The sequence below is a fragment of the Gorilla gorilla genome, chromosome 9 (genome assembly GCF_029281585.2).
Source record: "Gorilla gorilla gorilla isolate KB3781 chromosome 9, NHGRI_mGorGor1-v2.1_pri, whole genome shotgun sequence".
Taxonomy (NCBI): domain Eukaryota; kingdom Metazoa; phylum Chordata; class Mammalia; order Primates; family Hominidae; genus Gorilla; species Gorilla gorilla.
The window spans coordinates 16350380-16364392 of record NC_073233.2 but is presented as its reverse complement, the minus strand read 5'-3'; the positions used below and the strand labels follow the sequence as shown (position 1 = coordinate 16364392).

At 37.2% G+C, this 14013-nt stretch overlaps 1 protein-coding gene and 1 pseudogene across 6 annotated transcripts in view; both read left to right on the top strand.

Moving 5' to 3' along the window:
• Nucleotides 1–14013, top strand: part of SBF2 (SET binding factor 2) — a 531976-nt gene that overhangs the window by 330040 nt on the left and 187923 nt on the right. For all 6 annotated transcript variants that reach the window (XM_063710649.1, XM_063710648.1, XM_063710650.1 and 3 more), the window contains 2 exons: nucleotides 3266–3375; nucleotides 5038–5187. In XM_063710649.1, coding sequence (XP_063566719.1) covers nucleotides 3266–3375; nucleotides 5038–5187 — 260 coding nt within the window. The remainder of the gene's footprint in view (nucleotides 1–3265; nucleotides 3376–5037; nucleotides 5188–14013) is intronic.
• LOC129525358 (glutamine synthetase-like) lies at nucleotides 5788–13551 on the top strand (annotated as a pseudogene).

Sequence of the window (14013 nt, the reverse complement as noted above, 5' to 3'; positions counted from 1 at the left end):
CCTCCTGACCTCGTGATCTGCCCGCCTCGGCCTCCCAAAGTGCTGGGATTACAGGCGTGAGCCACTGTGCCAGGCCTCATTTATTTTTAAATGTCTGAATAATACTCTGTTGTTTGGATATGTATCACATTGGTTATTTATCCATCAGTTGATGGATATTTGAGTTGGTTCTACATTTTGGCTATTATGAATAATGCTGCTGTGAACATTTATGTGCAAGATTTTGTGTAGATATATTTTCAGTTCTCTTGGATGTATACTTAGGATTGGAATTGCTGGGTCATATGGTAATTCTATGTTTAATGTTTTGAGGAGCTGCCAAACCATTTTCCAAAGCAGTCGTGCCATTTTAGATTTCTTTCGTTCTAATTTCAGCCACTGATACTGAACATTTTTTCATGTGCTATTGGTCATTTCACTGTCTCTTTGCCCATTTTGAAATTGGGCTATTTGCCTTTTTATTATTGAGTTGTAAGCATACTCTATATATTCTATATATAAGTCCCCTACCAGATATATTATTTGCAAATTTTTCCCCATTCTGTGAGTTGTCTTCCTTTACTAACTTTTGTCTTTTTTTCAGCTATTGAGGAAGAAATATTAAAGTCTCCCATTATAATAGCAGAATTCCCTATTTTTCAGTTTTTCCTGTTTTTCTTGATATATTTTGAAGTTGGTTAATTAGATGCATGTATAAAATGTGAATTAGGTTGGATTCTCCAAAGGAAAAAAATTCCAGATAGTAAACATATTTATTACAAGAAAATATGTTTTCTGGCTGGGCGTGGTAGCTCACACCCATAATCCCAGCACTTTGGGAAGCCAAGGTGGGCGGATCACTTGAGGTCAGGAGTTCAAGACCAGCCTGGCCAACACGGTGAAACTCCATCTCTACTAAAAATACAAAAAATTAGGCGTGGTGGTATGCACCTGTAGTCCCAGCTAATTGGGAGGCTAAGGCAGGAGGAGAATCACTTGAACCCAGGAGGCAGAGGTTGCAGTGAGCCAAGATCGCGCCACTGTACTCCAGCCTTGGTGACAGAGCAAGACTCTGTCTCACAAAAAAAAAAGAAAAAGAAAAAGAAAATATGTTTTTTTCTAATAACTCAGCCTAAAGAAAATTTAAAATACTGCTAAAGATATTTTAGAATTAAAAGTTTATAAACATAAACACGTTGCTCTCTCAATAAAGTGTGTTATTAATTGGAGATTGTAAGTTTTCTATTCTAATATAGATAGATTTTCAGTTAATGCCACCAACCTATGTGTGTGGAAAGCACCAGAGCCCACAATTATGAATGAGCATTTCAGAGAGAAAAGTCACGTGAAATAATCAGTTTAACCAGGAAATTAATGTCACATGATTAAAAACGATTTGAAGAAAACTGGTAAAATTCAAGTAAGGTCTATAGTCTCATTCATTGTATTATGCCAGTTGTGTTCCTGATCCTAATAAAGCATAATTATGAAAGATGTCACCATAGGGGGAAGCTGGGTGATGAGTACAAAGATCTTCTTTGTATTACGTTTGCAGCTTATTGTGAGCATATAATTAGTTTTATTAAAAAGTTTAAGGCTGGGCGCGGTGGCTCATACCTGTACTCCCAGCACTTTGGGAGGCCGAGGTGGGCGTATCACCTGAGGTCGGGAGTTCAAGACCAGCCTGAGCAACATAGAGAAACGCTGTCTCTACTAAAAATACGAAATTAGCCGGGTGTGGTGGCACATGCCTGTAATCCCATCTACTTGTAAGGCTGAGGCAGGAGAATCACTTGAACCTGGGAGGCAGCCGAGATCGCGCCATTGCACTCCAGCCTGGGCAATAAGAGTGAAACTCCGTCTCAAAAAAAAAAAAAAGTTCAAAACATTATTTGACGAATATAGGTTTTGTATTGATGAGATGAAAGGAATACTAATGAGTAAAATATGATAGTCTTTCTTCTTAGGTATGGGAGAAGGTGAAGGGATTGTGCCTTTAGAATCCAAAGAGTAGCCATAAAATATAAGTAGTCTTTTTGGCTTGAGAACCATTGATACTATTCTCACTTATAAATGGGAGCTAAATAATGTGTACACATGGACATCAAGTGTGGAATAATAAGACGCTGGTGACTCAGAAGGCTGGGAGGGTGGGAAGGGAGTGAGGGATGAGAAATTACTTAATGGCTACAATATACATCATTTTGGTTGATGGATACACTAAAAGCCCAGACTTCACCACTATGCAGTATGTCCATGTGACAAGGCTGCACTTGTACCCCTTAAATTTATACACAAAAAAACGATTGATACTACCTCATTTAAACAAATGGCATAGTGTAGTTCTTTGTGAAAGTATAAATTTTATATAAATACTACTTCCATCTATATCCTTCTAATATTATTTTAATAAGTTAAATTTATTTAGGTAACTAGCTTAGTATCCTAGGTAATACGCTAGAATTTTCTAACCCTATGGTAAAAGGTGAAAGGTGCTAGGTTTGCATGACTAAAAAGTGACTTTCCTAAGCCAGTATAACAGTTCATTGATCATGATCGTTTCTCTTTGTTTGCACTACTTTCTTTCAAGTCCCCTCTACCCAAATGTGTAATATCTAATATTTTGTGGAATGTAGTTTTTCTTTGGTAATATCTTAGAAATATTAACAATATTACTAGTTGTAAACAAAGTTTAAAATAGATGTTTGCCTTTGTTTAATATAATTTTACTTTGCAATGTGAATTAGTTTGCGTAAAAGTTAAGTGTCTCATTAGAATCTATCCTGTGAAATTATTAATCAGCTAGCCTAATACTTCAACACTGGAACATGTAATCAAAATAATGATATTGAATACTTTCAGTGCTCTGTAATAAGGGAAAAAATAAGGTGTAGGTCATATCAACAGTTTTTGTTTGTTTTCTAATAAGAGATGTGGTCTCACTCTGTCACCCAGCTGCAGTTCAGTAGTGCTGTCCTAGCTCACCGCAGCCTTGGACTCCTGGGCTCAAGTGATCCTCCAACCTCAGCCTCCAAAGTCACTGGGATTACAGTGCAAGACACCATGCCCGGCTAATTTTTGTGTAGACAAGGGTCTTGCTATGTTGCCCAGGCTTGTCTCAAACCTCTGGGCTCAAGGGATCATCCCACCTCAGCCTCCCAAATTGCTGGGATTACGGGCGTGAGCCTCCACGCCCAACCTACAGTCTTAAAGTAATAGTCTCTTTGCTTTTGTAATTACCAAAGAAGTTTAATTTATTTGTGCTTTCTTTATATTCTTTTACTAGTTTCGATAATGGACAAGGTGACGACAGTTTTCAACAGTGCACAAAGACTAGAAGTTGTCAGAAACTGTATTTCATTCATATTTGAAAATAAAATTTTGGAAACTGAAAAGGTAATAAAATGTCATCTTTCCCAAGTAAGCATTTATCATTTCCCTTTCAGATTTACGTGCCGAGGTTACCAGCTTCTCTCTTCTTTAATTCTATCCCTTTTCCTAATAAAGTATCCTCTCATTGTTTGGATCATTTTAAATGAATAGTGTCTAAGATTTAAAGCCGTTGGGCCAAGCTTAATTATATGACCACCAGAAATATATTCATAGTAATTTTTTCTGTCAAACTTTTAAACATTGTTCACAAAACACTATTTTGGCATATTACTTAGAAACTTAACATTTTATTTATTTTATTTTTATTTTTGGAGCCAGAGTCTTGCTTTGTCACCCAGGCTGGAGTACAGTGACATGATCTTGGCTCACTGCAGCCTCTACCTCCCAAGTTCAAGCAATTCTCCTGCCTCAGCCTCCCAAGTAGCTGGGACTACAGGCACGCACCACTGCGCCCGTCTCATTTTTGTATTTTTAGTAGAGATGGGGTTTCACCATGTTGGCCAGACTGGTCTTGAACTCCTGCCCTCAAGTGATCCAGCCGCCTCAGCCTCCCAAAGTGCTGGGATTACATGTATGAGCCAACATGCTTGGCCAAAACTTAACATTTTAATATAATTTTATGTATTGCAAAGAATCTAGTTAGAATATGTAATGGATTATAGGAACTATAGTATTGAACTTAAATGTGCCTCCTTAGAGCATGTTTTCTTGCCTTCTTCAATGAAACATGCTGAACATAATGTAACCCTTTCTTACTGACTCATTGTCATAGTTCTGAATATCTATTTTCAGGGGTTGGTTAAAGCATGTAGAAATGTTTACCTTTACACTAACTGACCCAGTGCTCTTTACATTTTGTGCTTTTTGGTTTCTATGTTTTCTTATAGTTGGAGTCTTTCACTTCTTTTGCTTTCAACTTTCACATCCTATTTCTTATACCCGCCTTTAGTGATATCATGCCCTCCTACTTCTTATTTTCTCCTTTGTTCTGATTTTTTAGCTAAATAAGCTTATTATTATTATATGTGAAGTAAATTAACTAAGTCCTACATGGTGAACTGAAGGAGGTGTCTTTATGGATGTGCCTGTTGTAAAGCGAAAAGAGTTTTAATGCATACACCTAGAGATATCTGTTTTTGCAACTCCGAGTCCTTTTTCTTTCCTTTTTTATGATATTTAAATGAGATTGTAGAACTTTTCAGTCATAATTTAAAGCTGAATAGTGATTAAGCAGCCAACCAGTTTAAAAGTATGAAATCACTTGTATTTCTTATTGTTTTAATTTTTCTTTCTGTTCTTGCCATGGAAAATATACTAGTTATAGAAAGGTGTCTTACGTATCTATGGCTTTGACGCATGATCTGAAGCAACAGTCAGTTTGGTAACCAAAGTTTTGTTAAGTTGAAGAAAAAAAGTGAAATTAAATGTTTTTCAATTTATCACATAATTATCTTATATTTCTTGCTGGTTTACATATAAAAATAACCACAAATCTATTTTATAATTGGTCTTAATAATAAATCACCTATTCCCTAGGAGTTTAATTTTACTAATAACTATGTTAAATAAATTATAGGATGCATTTGAATTTTCAGGATGATTGTTTGAAAGTTGTTGTTTCCCCCAGTGGTACCATTTGGTCATTTGTACCTCTCTTGTCCTCAGACCCTTCCTGCTGCACTCAGAGCCCTTAAAGGAAAGGCAGCAAGACAGTGTCTCACTGATGAATTGGGTTTGCATGTCCAGCAAAACCGGGCAATATTAGACCATCAACAGTTTGACTACATAATAAGGATGATGAATTGTACTCTACAGGTAATTTGTAGTTCTTTCAGATTATTCCTCTTATTTGAGAATACTTTTCATTTTTCCAGAATATTTTGTAATTACCGATATATCAATTCTTGAGCCTACCACAGCTAATAGGATGAAGCGTCAGTATCTGTATCATTTCTGTCAAATACTTTTTTATTACTTGGCATAAATATTAAGAGTTTTTGTTCTTTCTTTGTTTTCTCTTTGAAAATGCTAGATTATTTTACTAGTTCTGTAATATAAGCAAGTTCTTTGAAAATGAAAAGTCATCTTTAAAGCATTCAGTTATATATTACTTAATGTCTATAGTCACATCAGCCCTTTTCATTCAGTTTTCAGTTGTCCAAGCAGAGGACAATGAACGGTGGATAATCCAAATGATAAATGAATTACTTAATTAAGTATTTAAGTACTTTGTGTTTGTAAAGCACAACAACAAAATTTCCACTTGGCTTCAAAATGTGTGTATGATCTTTCAGAAACAAACTTCCCACAAAACAGTGAAGACAATTTAGGAGAAGCTAATAATCTTGTTTCCTCATCCTGCCTCCCTTGTTAGAGAGTCTATGACATTGGCATTCTGTTGAGAGGTAATGTAAAGTTCCTTTCTCAAACATTTTGCATAAGGTGGAAATGTAATTAAATATTAAGACTTCAAAGATCATCCGTGGGACTCCAGACAAAGTAAATAAATGCATGTTAAATATTGGTACATTGGAAAGCAAGAATTATAGGATATAATTAATCAAATTTATTAATGAAACAAGGCCTAAATAAATGAGAAAATATACCATTTGTATGGAATGGAAGACTCAATATGTTAAAGATATCAATTCTCCCCAAAACAATCTACAGAGACAATGCAATTCCTATCAGAACCTTAAACAGAAGAATAAAAGCCTTAAAATTACCAATATACTCCTAAAGAAAAACAACAAAGCATAGCAATTTACGTTGTCAGGTATCAAAAATTTAGTTTAAGATTATATTATTTGGCCAGGCACAGTGGCTCATGCCTGTAATCCCAGCACTTTGGGAGGCTGAGGTGGGCAGACCACAAGGTCAGGAGTTCAAAACCAGCCTGGCCAGCATGGTGAAACCCCATCTCTACTAAAAATACAAAAATTAGCCAGGCTTGATGGCAGGCGCCTGTAATCCCAGCTACGCAGGAGGCTGAGGCAGGAGAATCACTTGAAACCAGGAGGCGGAGGTTGCAGTGAGCTGAGATCGTGCCACTGCACTCCAGCCTGGGTGAAAGAGCGAAACTCCGTCTCAAAAAATAATAATAATTATTATTATTATTTAAGACAGTGTAGAATTGGCACACTTATAAACAAATTGACCAACAGAATAAAATAGAAAGCCCAGAAACAAATGCACACATATATGGAAACATGATTTATGGCAAAATTGGCACCAGCAGTGAAAAGATGAGCAGTTCAATTAATAGTGCTGGGACATGTACACATAACATACCATTGATACAAAAAATGCATAGATACCTCCCACCACACACAAGAATCATTTCCACATGTATTAAAGACTTAAATATGAAGAGCCAAAAAAAGCTAATCTATAAAGCTTAAAAGTTTTCAAACATAATACAGGAAATATCCTTATGAATTTGGGGTAGGGAAAGATTTGTTAAACTAGTCACAACTAGTGCCAATGTTAAAAGAAAAGATTGATAAATTTGACTACATTAAAATTAAAAACTTCTGTTCATTAAAAGATACCATAAAGAGAGGGAAAACATAAACCTCAGAGAGAGAGGTTAATGCTCAGATTACAAGAACTATAAGCCAGGCATGGTGGTGTGCATCTATAGTCCCAGCTACTCAGGTAGCTGAGATAGGAGAATCACATGAGCCCAGGAGTTAGGCTGCAGTACACTATAATTGCACCTATCAATAGCCACTGAACTCCAGCCTAGACAACTTATCAAGACCCCATCTCTTTAAAAAAGAAAAAAACCCTACAAATCAGTGTTTTTTCAAAAAGACAACCTAACTTGAAAATGAGCAAAAGATTTAAGTATCTTAAAAGGCAGAGCCGAGAATGGGAGAAGAGCAGAGTTTCTGAGCAGCGCAGTGGCCTCCCCTCCTCTCTCCTCTCCTCACTCTCACAGCCTACCTTTACCTACCCGCCTGCTCAGTGCCCAGAACACCTTCCACCATGACCATCTCAGCAAGCTCCCACTTAAACCGAGGCATCAAGCAGGTGTACATGTCCCTACCTCAGGGTGAGAAAGTCCAGGCCATGTATATCTGAATCGATGGTACTCAAGCAAGACTGCGCTGCAAGTGAGCCCAAGTGTGTGGAAGAGTTACCTGAGTAGAATTTTGATGGCTCTAGTACTTTGAAGGTTCCAACAGTGACATGTATCTCATGCCTGCTGCCATGTTTTGGGACCCCTTCCACAAGGAACTCCACAAGCTGGTGTTCTGTGAAGTTTTCAAGTGCAATCGAAAGCCTGCAGAGACCAATTTGAGGCACACCTGTAAACGGATAATGGACATGGTGAGCAACCAGCACCCCTGGTTTGGCATGGAGCAGGAATATATAATCTCATGGGGACAGACAGGCACCCCTTTGGTTGGCCTTCCAGTGGATTCCCTGAGCCCCAGGGTCCATCTTAACTGTAGTATGGGAGCAGACAAAGCCTGTGGCAGGGACATTGTGGAGGCTCATTACCGGGCCTGCTTGTATTCTGGAGTCAAGATTGCAGGGACTAATGCTGAGGTCATGCCTGCCAAGTGGAAATTCCAAATCGGACCCTGTGAAGGAATCAGCATGGAAGATCATCTCTGGGTGACCTGTTTCATCTTACATCGTGTATGTGAAGACTTCGGAGTGATAGCAACCTTTGATCCTAAGCCCATTCCTGGGAACTGGAATGGTGCAGGCTGCCATACCAACATTAGCACCAAAGCCATGCGGGAGAATGGTCTGAAGTACATTGAGGAGGCCATCAAGAAACTAAGCAAGCGACAGCAGTACCACATCCGCATTCCCATGAAACTTCCAACATCAACGACTTTTCTGCTCTTATAGCCCATCATAGTGCCAGCATACACACTCCCCAGACTGTTGGCCAGGAGAAGAAGGGTTACTTTGAAGATCATTGCCTCTCTGCCGACTGTGACCCATTTTCGGTGACAGAAGCCCTCATCTGCCCGTGTCTTCTCAAACCGGAGTTGAACCCTTCCAGTACAAAAACTAAGTGAACTAGACCTCCAGCTGTCAAGCCCCTCCTAGTTCTTCATCCAACTCCAACTCTTCCCCTCTCCCAGTTGTCCTAATTGTAACTGAAAGGATGGAATATGAGGGTCTTTTTAAATTCCTTGTGCCCAGTTAATCTTGCTTTCTTTCTTTGGCTGGGATAAGGGGTCAAATTATTAATTTCTTCACATCTTTACCCTCCTTTTCTTTCCCTATCACTGAAGCTTTTTAGTACATTAGTGGGGAGGTGGGTGGTGAAACATAACCACTGCTTCCATTTAACAGAGTGTGCCTGTTCAATAAGCGTAGCTATCGGAACAGACTACATGTTTGAAGGAGGGGGATTTTTTCTTTGAGGGACCTGAGAGGGGAAGACCTGACTTATTCTGGTTAGGTTAGGATTTCCCTTTGCGGTGGAAATGTTTCTTAAAAGATTATAACCAACTTTCTACTAAAAGTAGGGATTAGGAGAGAAGGTAGGGGTTGGGGATCAGGGAGGAGAATGCCCTTGGTCTCCTGCTTGTGTGGAACTAGCCTAGCTTGGGGTGAAATGCTCTCCTCTGAACACAAAGCTTAGTATAAACTGATGGATATCCCTACCTTGAAAGAAGAAAAGGTTCTTTTTGCTTGGTCCTCTATTTATCACACAAAACAGTAGTAGTTTTATATTTAAATGTAAAAACAAGGGTCGGGTGCAGTGGCTCATGCCTGTAATTCCAGCACTTTGGGAGGCCAAGGCAGGTGGATCACGAGGTCTGGAGATTGGGACCATCCTGGCCAACATGGCGAAACCCTGACTCTACTAAAAATACAAAAAATTAGCCGGGCATGGTGGCAGGCGTCTGTAGTCCCAGCTATTCGGGAGGCTGAGGCAGGAGAATCGCTTGAACCCAGGAGGTGGAGGTTGCAATGAGCCGAGATCACGCCACTGTACTCCAGCCTGGGCGACAGAGCAAGAATCTGTCTCAAAAAAAAAAAAAAAAAAAAGTAAAAACAAAAAGATTATATGTATAGTTTTGTGGCTTATGTGTGTTTTGCTAAGGGAAAAACAACATACAGGTCACGGGATACCAAATTCAAAGCAAATAATCTAGACAGAAATCAAGTAGCCCCTTTTGAGTAAGGAGTGAGGGAAGTGGTGCTTGAAAGGCTGTTGATTTGCGGTTAGTCCCTCATGACCACTCTAGGGTTTCTGTGCCCTGCCCACCCTCTGGAGAAGACGAATACTGGTCAGTTAACAGACGACATGTTACTAGCAGTCACTTGATCCCCATGGCTTTGGTTTAAAAGACATATACTTGTCCACATGGGTTTAGAGGTAAGAGTTAGCTGGTCAACTTGAGCATGTTACTGACAGAGGGAATATTGGGGTTATTTTCTGGTGGGAATAACATGTCACTAAAGCAGGACTTTTGATATATTAAATTTTTAAAAAACAAAATAGAAGTTTAGATTTTGGTCAAATCTGTAGAGTTTCTAAGTAATTTTTGCAGAATTGCCTGTTTGCTTTAACTGTCTCCTTCTGCCTCTGCTCTTGAAGGATATGGGGACAGGGCTAGAGTCAAAACACTTGAAATTTTGTATCCCAATGTCTTTTCTCCCAGTGTGAAATATTCCATTGTTTTGTTAAGACTACCGAGCAGTTATTTTTTTCTTTTGTAATAAGAAACAAACCCCACCTTTATCTCTACATTTCCCCTACCATTCTCTGGTTTTTGTGTTTGCTTCAGGGGGCCACCTGTGGTTTTCTCTTGCCATGATGACTTCTAATCGCCAAGTACAGTATGCTCAAAGTCAGACAACTCCTTACTATAAACAAATTGTGTAACTGCCCAGAGCAGCACTTATAAATCAGCCTAACATAAGATCTCCAAAAAAAAAAAAAAAGAGTTAAGGAAACCCACTTGGATGATAAGTGTATAACAAGATGATCTGTGTCAATAATTGAAGAAATGCAAATTAAAACTATAAGCAGAGCCTTTTACAGTCACTATTTGGCAAAAATTAAAAAGTCTGATAATATCAAACAAATGTATGGAACAAATAGAGTATATAAACTCTGCTAGTGAACGTGTAAGTTGGTATAGCTACTTTAGAAATTTTAATAAGATATGAGAAATAAGATTATTTGTCATTATCTTATAAAGCTGCATATGAAGCGTACTCTATCACCTAGTGATTTCATTCCTAGGGGAGCTCTTGCCCACATACATCAAGAGACATGTACAAAAATGTTAATGGCAAGATTGTTCAAAATAGCAGAAAACTTGAAATGACTCATATGCCAACCAACACTAGAATGGATAACTTATATCTTCTCACACTAGAATATTATATATCAGAGAAAATAAATGAACTGCAGTTACAAAGGATAATGTAGATGAATCTTAAAGAAGATAATTCTGAACAAAAATAAAAAGACAATTCAGCACTGTCATGAGTTACAGAAAAATAAAAAGGAAAAAAGAAAAAAAAGGACAATTCAACTATAATACGGATCCACTTTACAAAATTCAAGTGCATGTTATATACTATTTAAGGATATTTAATCTAATGATACAAACATACATGGTAAAAGTATTTTTTTAAAACTAAGGTAATAAGAAACAAAATATTTAAGAAAATTACCTCTGTGGGACACAGAGGAGGGGCAGTAAACATGGGGATCTTCCAATGTAATGGTAATATACCATTTAGATACATGGGTGTTCATTGTATCATTCTTCATAACCTTATAGCTTATGTATATTTTATGTCTTAAAGTACTGACTGCTATTAGATTCTTTACAGGGCATATTTATCTTCTCAAACTCACTTCAAACATTTTGTAGATTGTATAAGTTAATTGACAAGTTAAGGGATGATTCACTTTTACTGGATATACATTCTTTAGAGTATGAGACAGTAGATATAATACTTTATAATGGCAAAAATAAAAAACAGCCTAACTGCCTACCATTTGGCTAGTGATTAAATATGGTGCAACTCTTCTTTAGAACACTGTTCAGCTACTAAATAGAAACAAGTACATCTATATATGTACCGATATGGAAAAATTTCTTATATATTGCTAAGTAGGCAAAAGGGAAGTTACATAAAGTAGATATGAATCTATTTTTGACCTAAAATTATATGTATGTATGTATGTATATGATAGTAAAAATCTGGAAGGATATTTACACTAAACCCTGTTAAGATTATCCTGATAAGAGAGATACCAATGATTACCTCTGGGATGTGGATTAGAAGAGTTTTGATTTCCATTTTAAACCCTTCTCTGCTTGAAACATACACATATAACTACATTATATAAGATATATAACAAGCATGTATTACTTTTATAGTTTGAAAAAAGTCCTCAGTTTTTTAGAAAGGAAATTTTAGCATCCTATGAGAAGAACTTGCCCTAAAAAAAAAGCCCTGTCTTTTGTTACTTTATTACAGTTACTTTGTTGCCATTATTATAGAGGATAAAGGAATAGAATTAACAGATTAAGGTCTCTAGAAGTCCTAAAGTCAGGTAATTTCCTAATTCCCCAATAACTGGTATTAAAATGACAAAAACCATTTTGGAGCTTTTTGCTATTAGTACTTTCTGTGCTGTTTATTAGCTGAAGAACTAACTTTTAAGGCTTTCTCTAAACTTAATTTTAGCATTTACAATTATGGCACTTATAGAATAGCAGATACCCTTAGGCTACAAATATTTTTCATTTGAATAATCATATTTCTAGAAACAAAAAGACATGGAGTTTTTTTGTTTTTGTTTTTGTTTTTTTTTTGCAGCTTTCAAATACAATTGATTTACTCAGGAGTTGTTTGAAAAAAACCAAATACATTTGGATTGAGGGGCACTTAATATTTTATAATTCACTATTTCATGTATACATAAAAAGAGATCCTGTGCTTCATCAAGCACATGCTGTTGTTGAACGTTGTATAGAGGCCCTTCGCAGTTATGAATGGACTTACATGTGATGTTCTTACTTTAATGTGTTATTTGTTTAATGTGTCACCCACTGGGGATTTGTTAGTATTTATATTCTTGATGCAACAACGTACTTATCAACAGGGATTTAACATGACATTCTGAACATTTTTTTACAAAAGCATAGAGTTTCAAGGCAGAGTGGCCAAACATCTGTGTTGATGTTTTAAGAAAGAAACATTAACTAAATGGACTAATTTTTAGGTAGCGATTCAAAAACTTTGGTAATTTTTACTTTTCACGACCTAGAAGTTATTCTTCTGTCTTTCCTATCCACAAGGGAAAATTAAATGGAACATGAGTACTGCCAAAAGGCTGTTTATCAGGTTATTTCAATGCTAGTGTAATTTTTTACAGCACTGTTTCATAGAGGTTATAGACTATTCCTACCTATCATTTCATTTCAAAGAACTGATCATATTTTAGTATTTTTTGAAACTGAGATTACTAAAAATCTCTCCAAAAATATCATGGCCTTAACTTTTTATTTTGTCAAATATACAATTAAAGCTTTTTATGTGTCTACATCCTAGCTAAGATCTTTTAAAAATAAATTATAATTTTAAAACCCAGTGAAGTCTTCTATGTCCAGCATTATGTTAAATTGCATATACAATGAGGAACCTTCTCACTAACATAGAAATAGATCTCAGAAAATTACAAACAAATATAAACCATTATTTTGGTACATTGTTTCTCCTAAGAAGAAAAGAAAATCTCTAATGTATACCTCTTTATATTCTGAAGAAAAGGACAAGTAGAGAAAACCAAGCCCTGAGCAGTTAGCAGTTGGGACAATCAGATTTGTGAGTACACCCTTGGCCTCTATAAGTCTTGGCCATCTGGTTGAACCTGAAAGTTTTGCATCAAGCTGGAACACTGGAAAAAGAATAAAGTAATCCTTATTCACTTAGAATAATAGTCTCCAATCTCATCCAGGTTGCTGCGAATGCCATTAATTCAGTTCTTTTTTATGGCTGAGTAGTATTCCATCAAATATATCTGCCACAGTTTCTTTTTTTTCTTTTTCCTTTTTTTTGAGTCTCACTCTGTCGCCCAGGCTGGAATGCAGTGGCGCGATCTGGGCTCACTGCAACCTCTGCCTCCCAGGTTTAAGCAATTCTCTGCCTCAGCCTCCCGAGTAGCTGGGATTACAGGCGCATGCCACCACGCCTGGCTAATTTTTGTATTTTTAGTAGAGATGGAGTTTCACCATCTTGGCCAGGCTGGTCTTGATCTGCTGACCTTGTGATCCACCTGTCTCAGCCTCCCAAAGTGCTGGGATTACAGGCATGAGCCACCGTGCCCAACCCGATATGCCACAGTTTCTTTATCCACTCATTGATTGATGGGCATTTGGATTGGCTCCGCATTTTTGCAATTGCAAATTGTGCTGCTAGAAACATGCATGTGCAGGAATCTTTTTGGTATGACTTCTTTTCCTCTGGGTAGATACATTGCTGGATCAAATAGTAGTTCTACTTTTACTTCTTGAAGGAATCTCCACACTGTTTTCCACAGTGGTTGTACTGGTTTACATTCCCACCAGCAGTGTAGAAGTGTTCCCTGTTCACTGCATCCACACCAATATATATTATTTTTTGATTATGGCCATT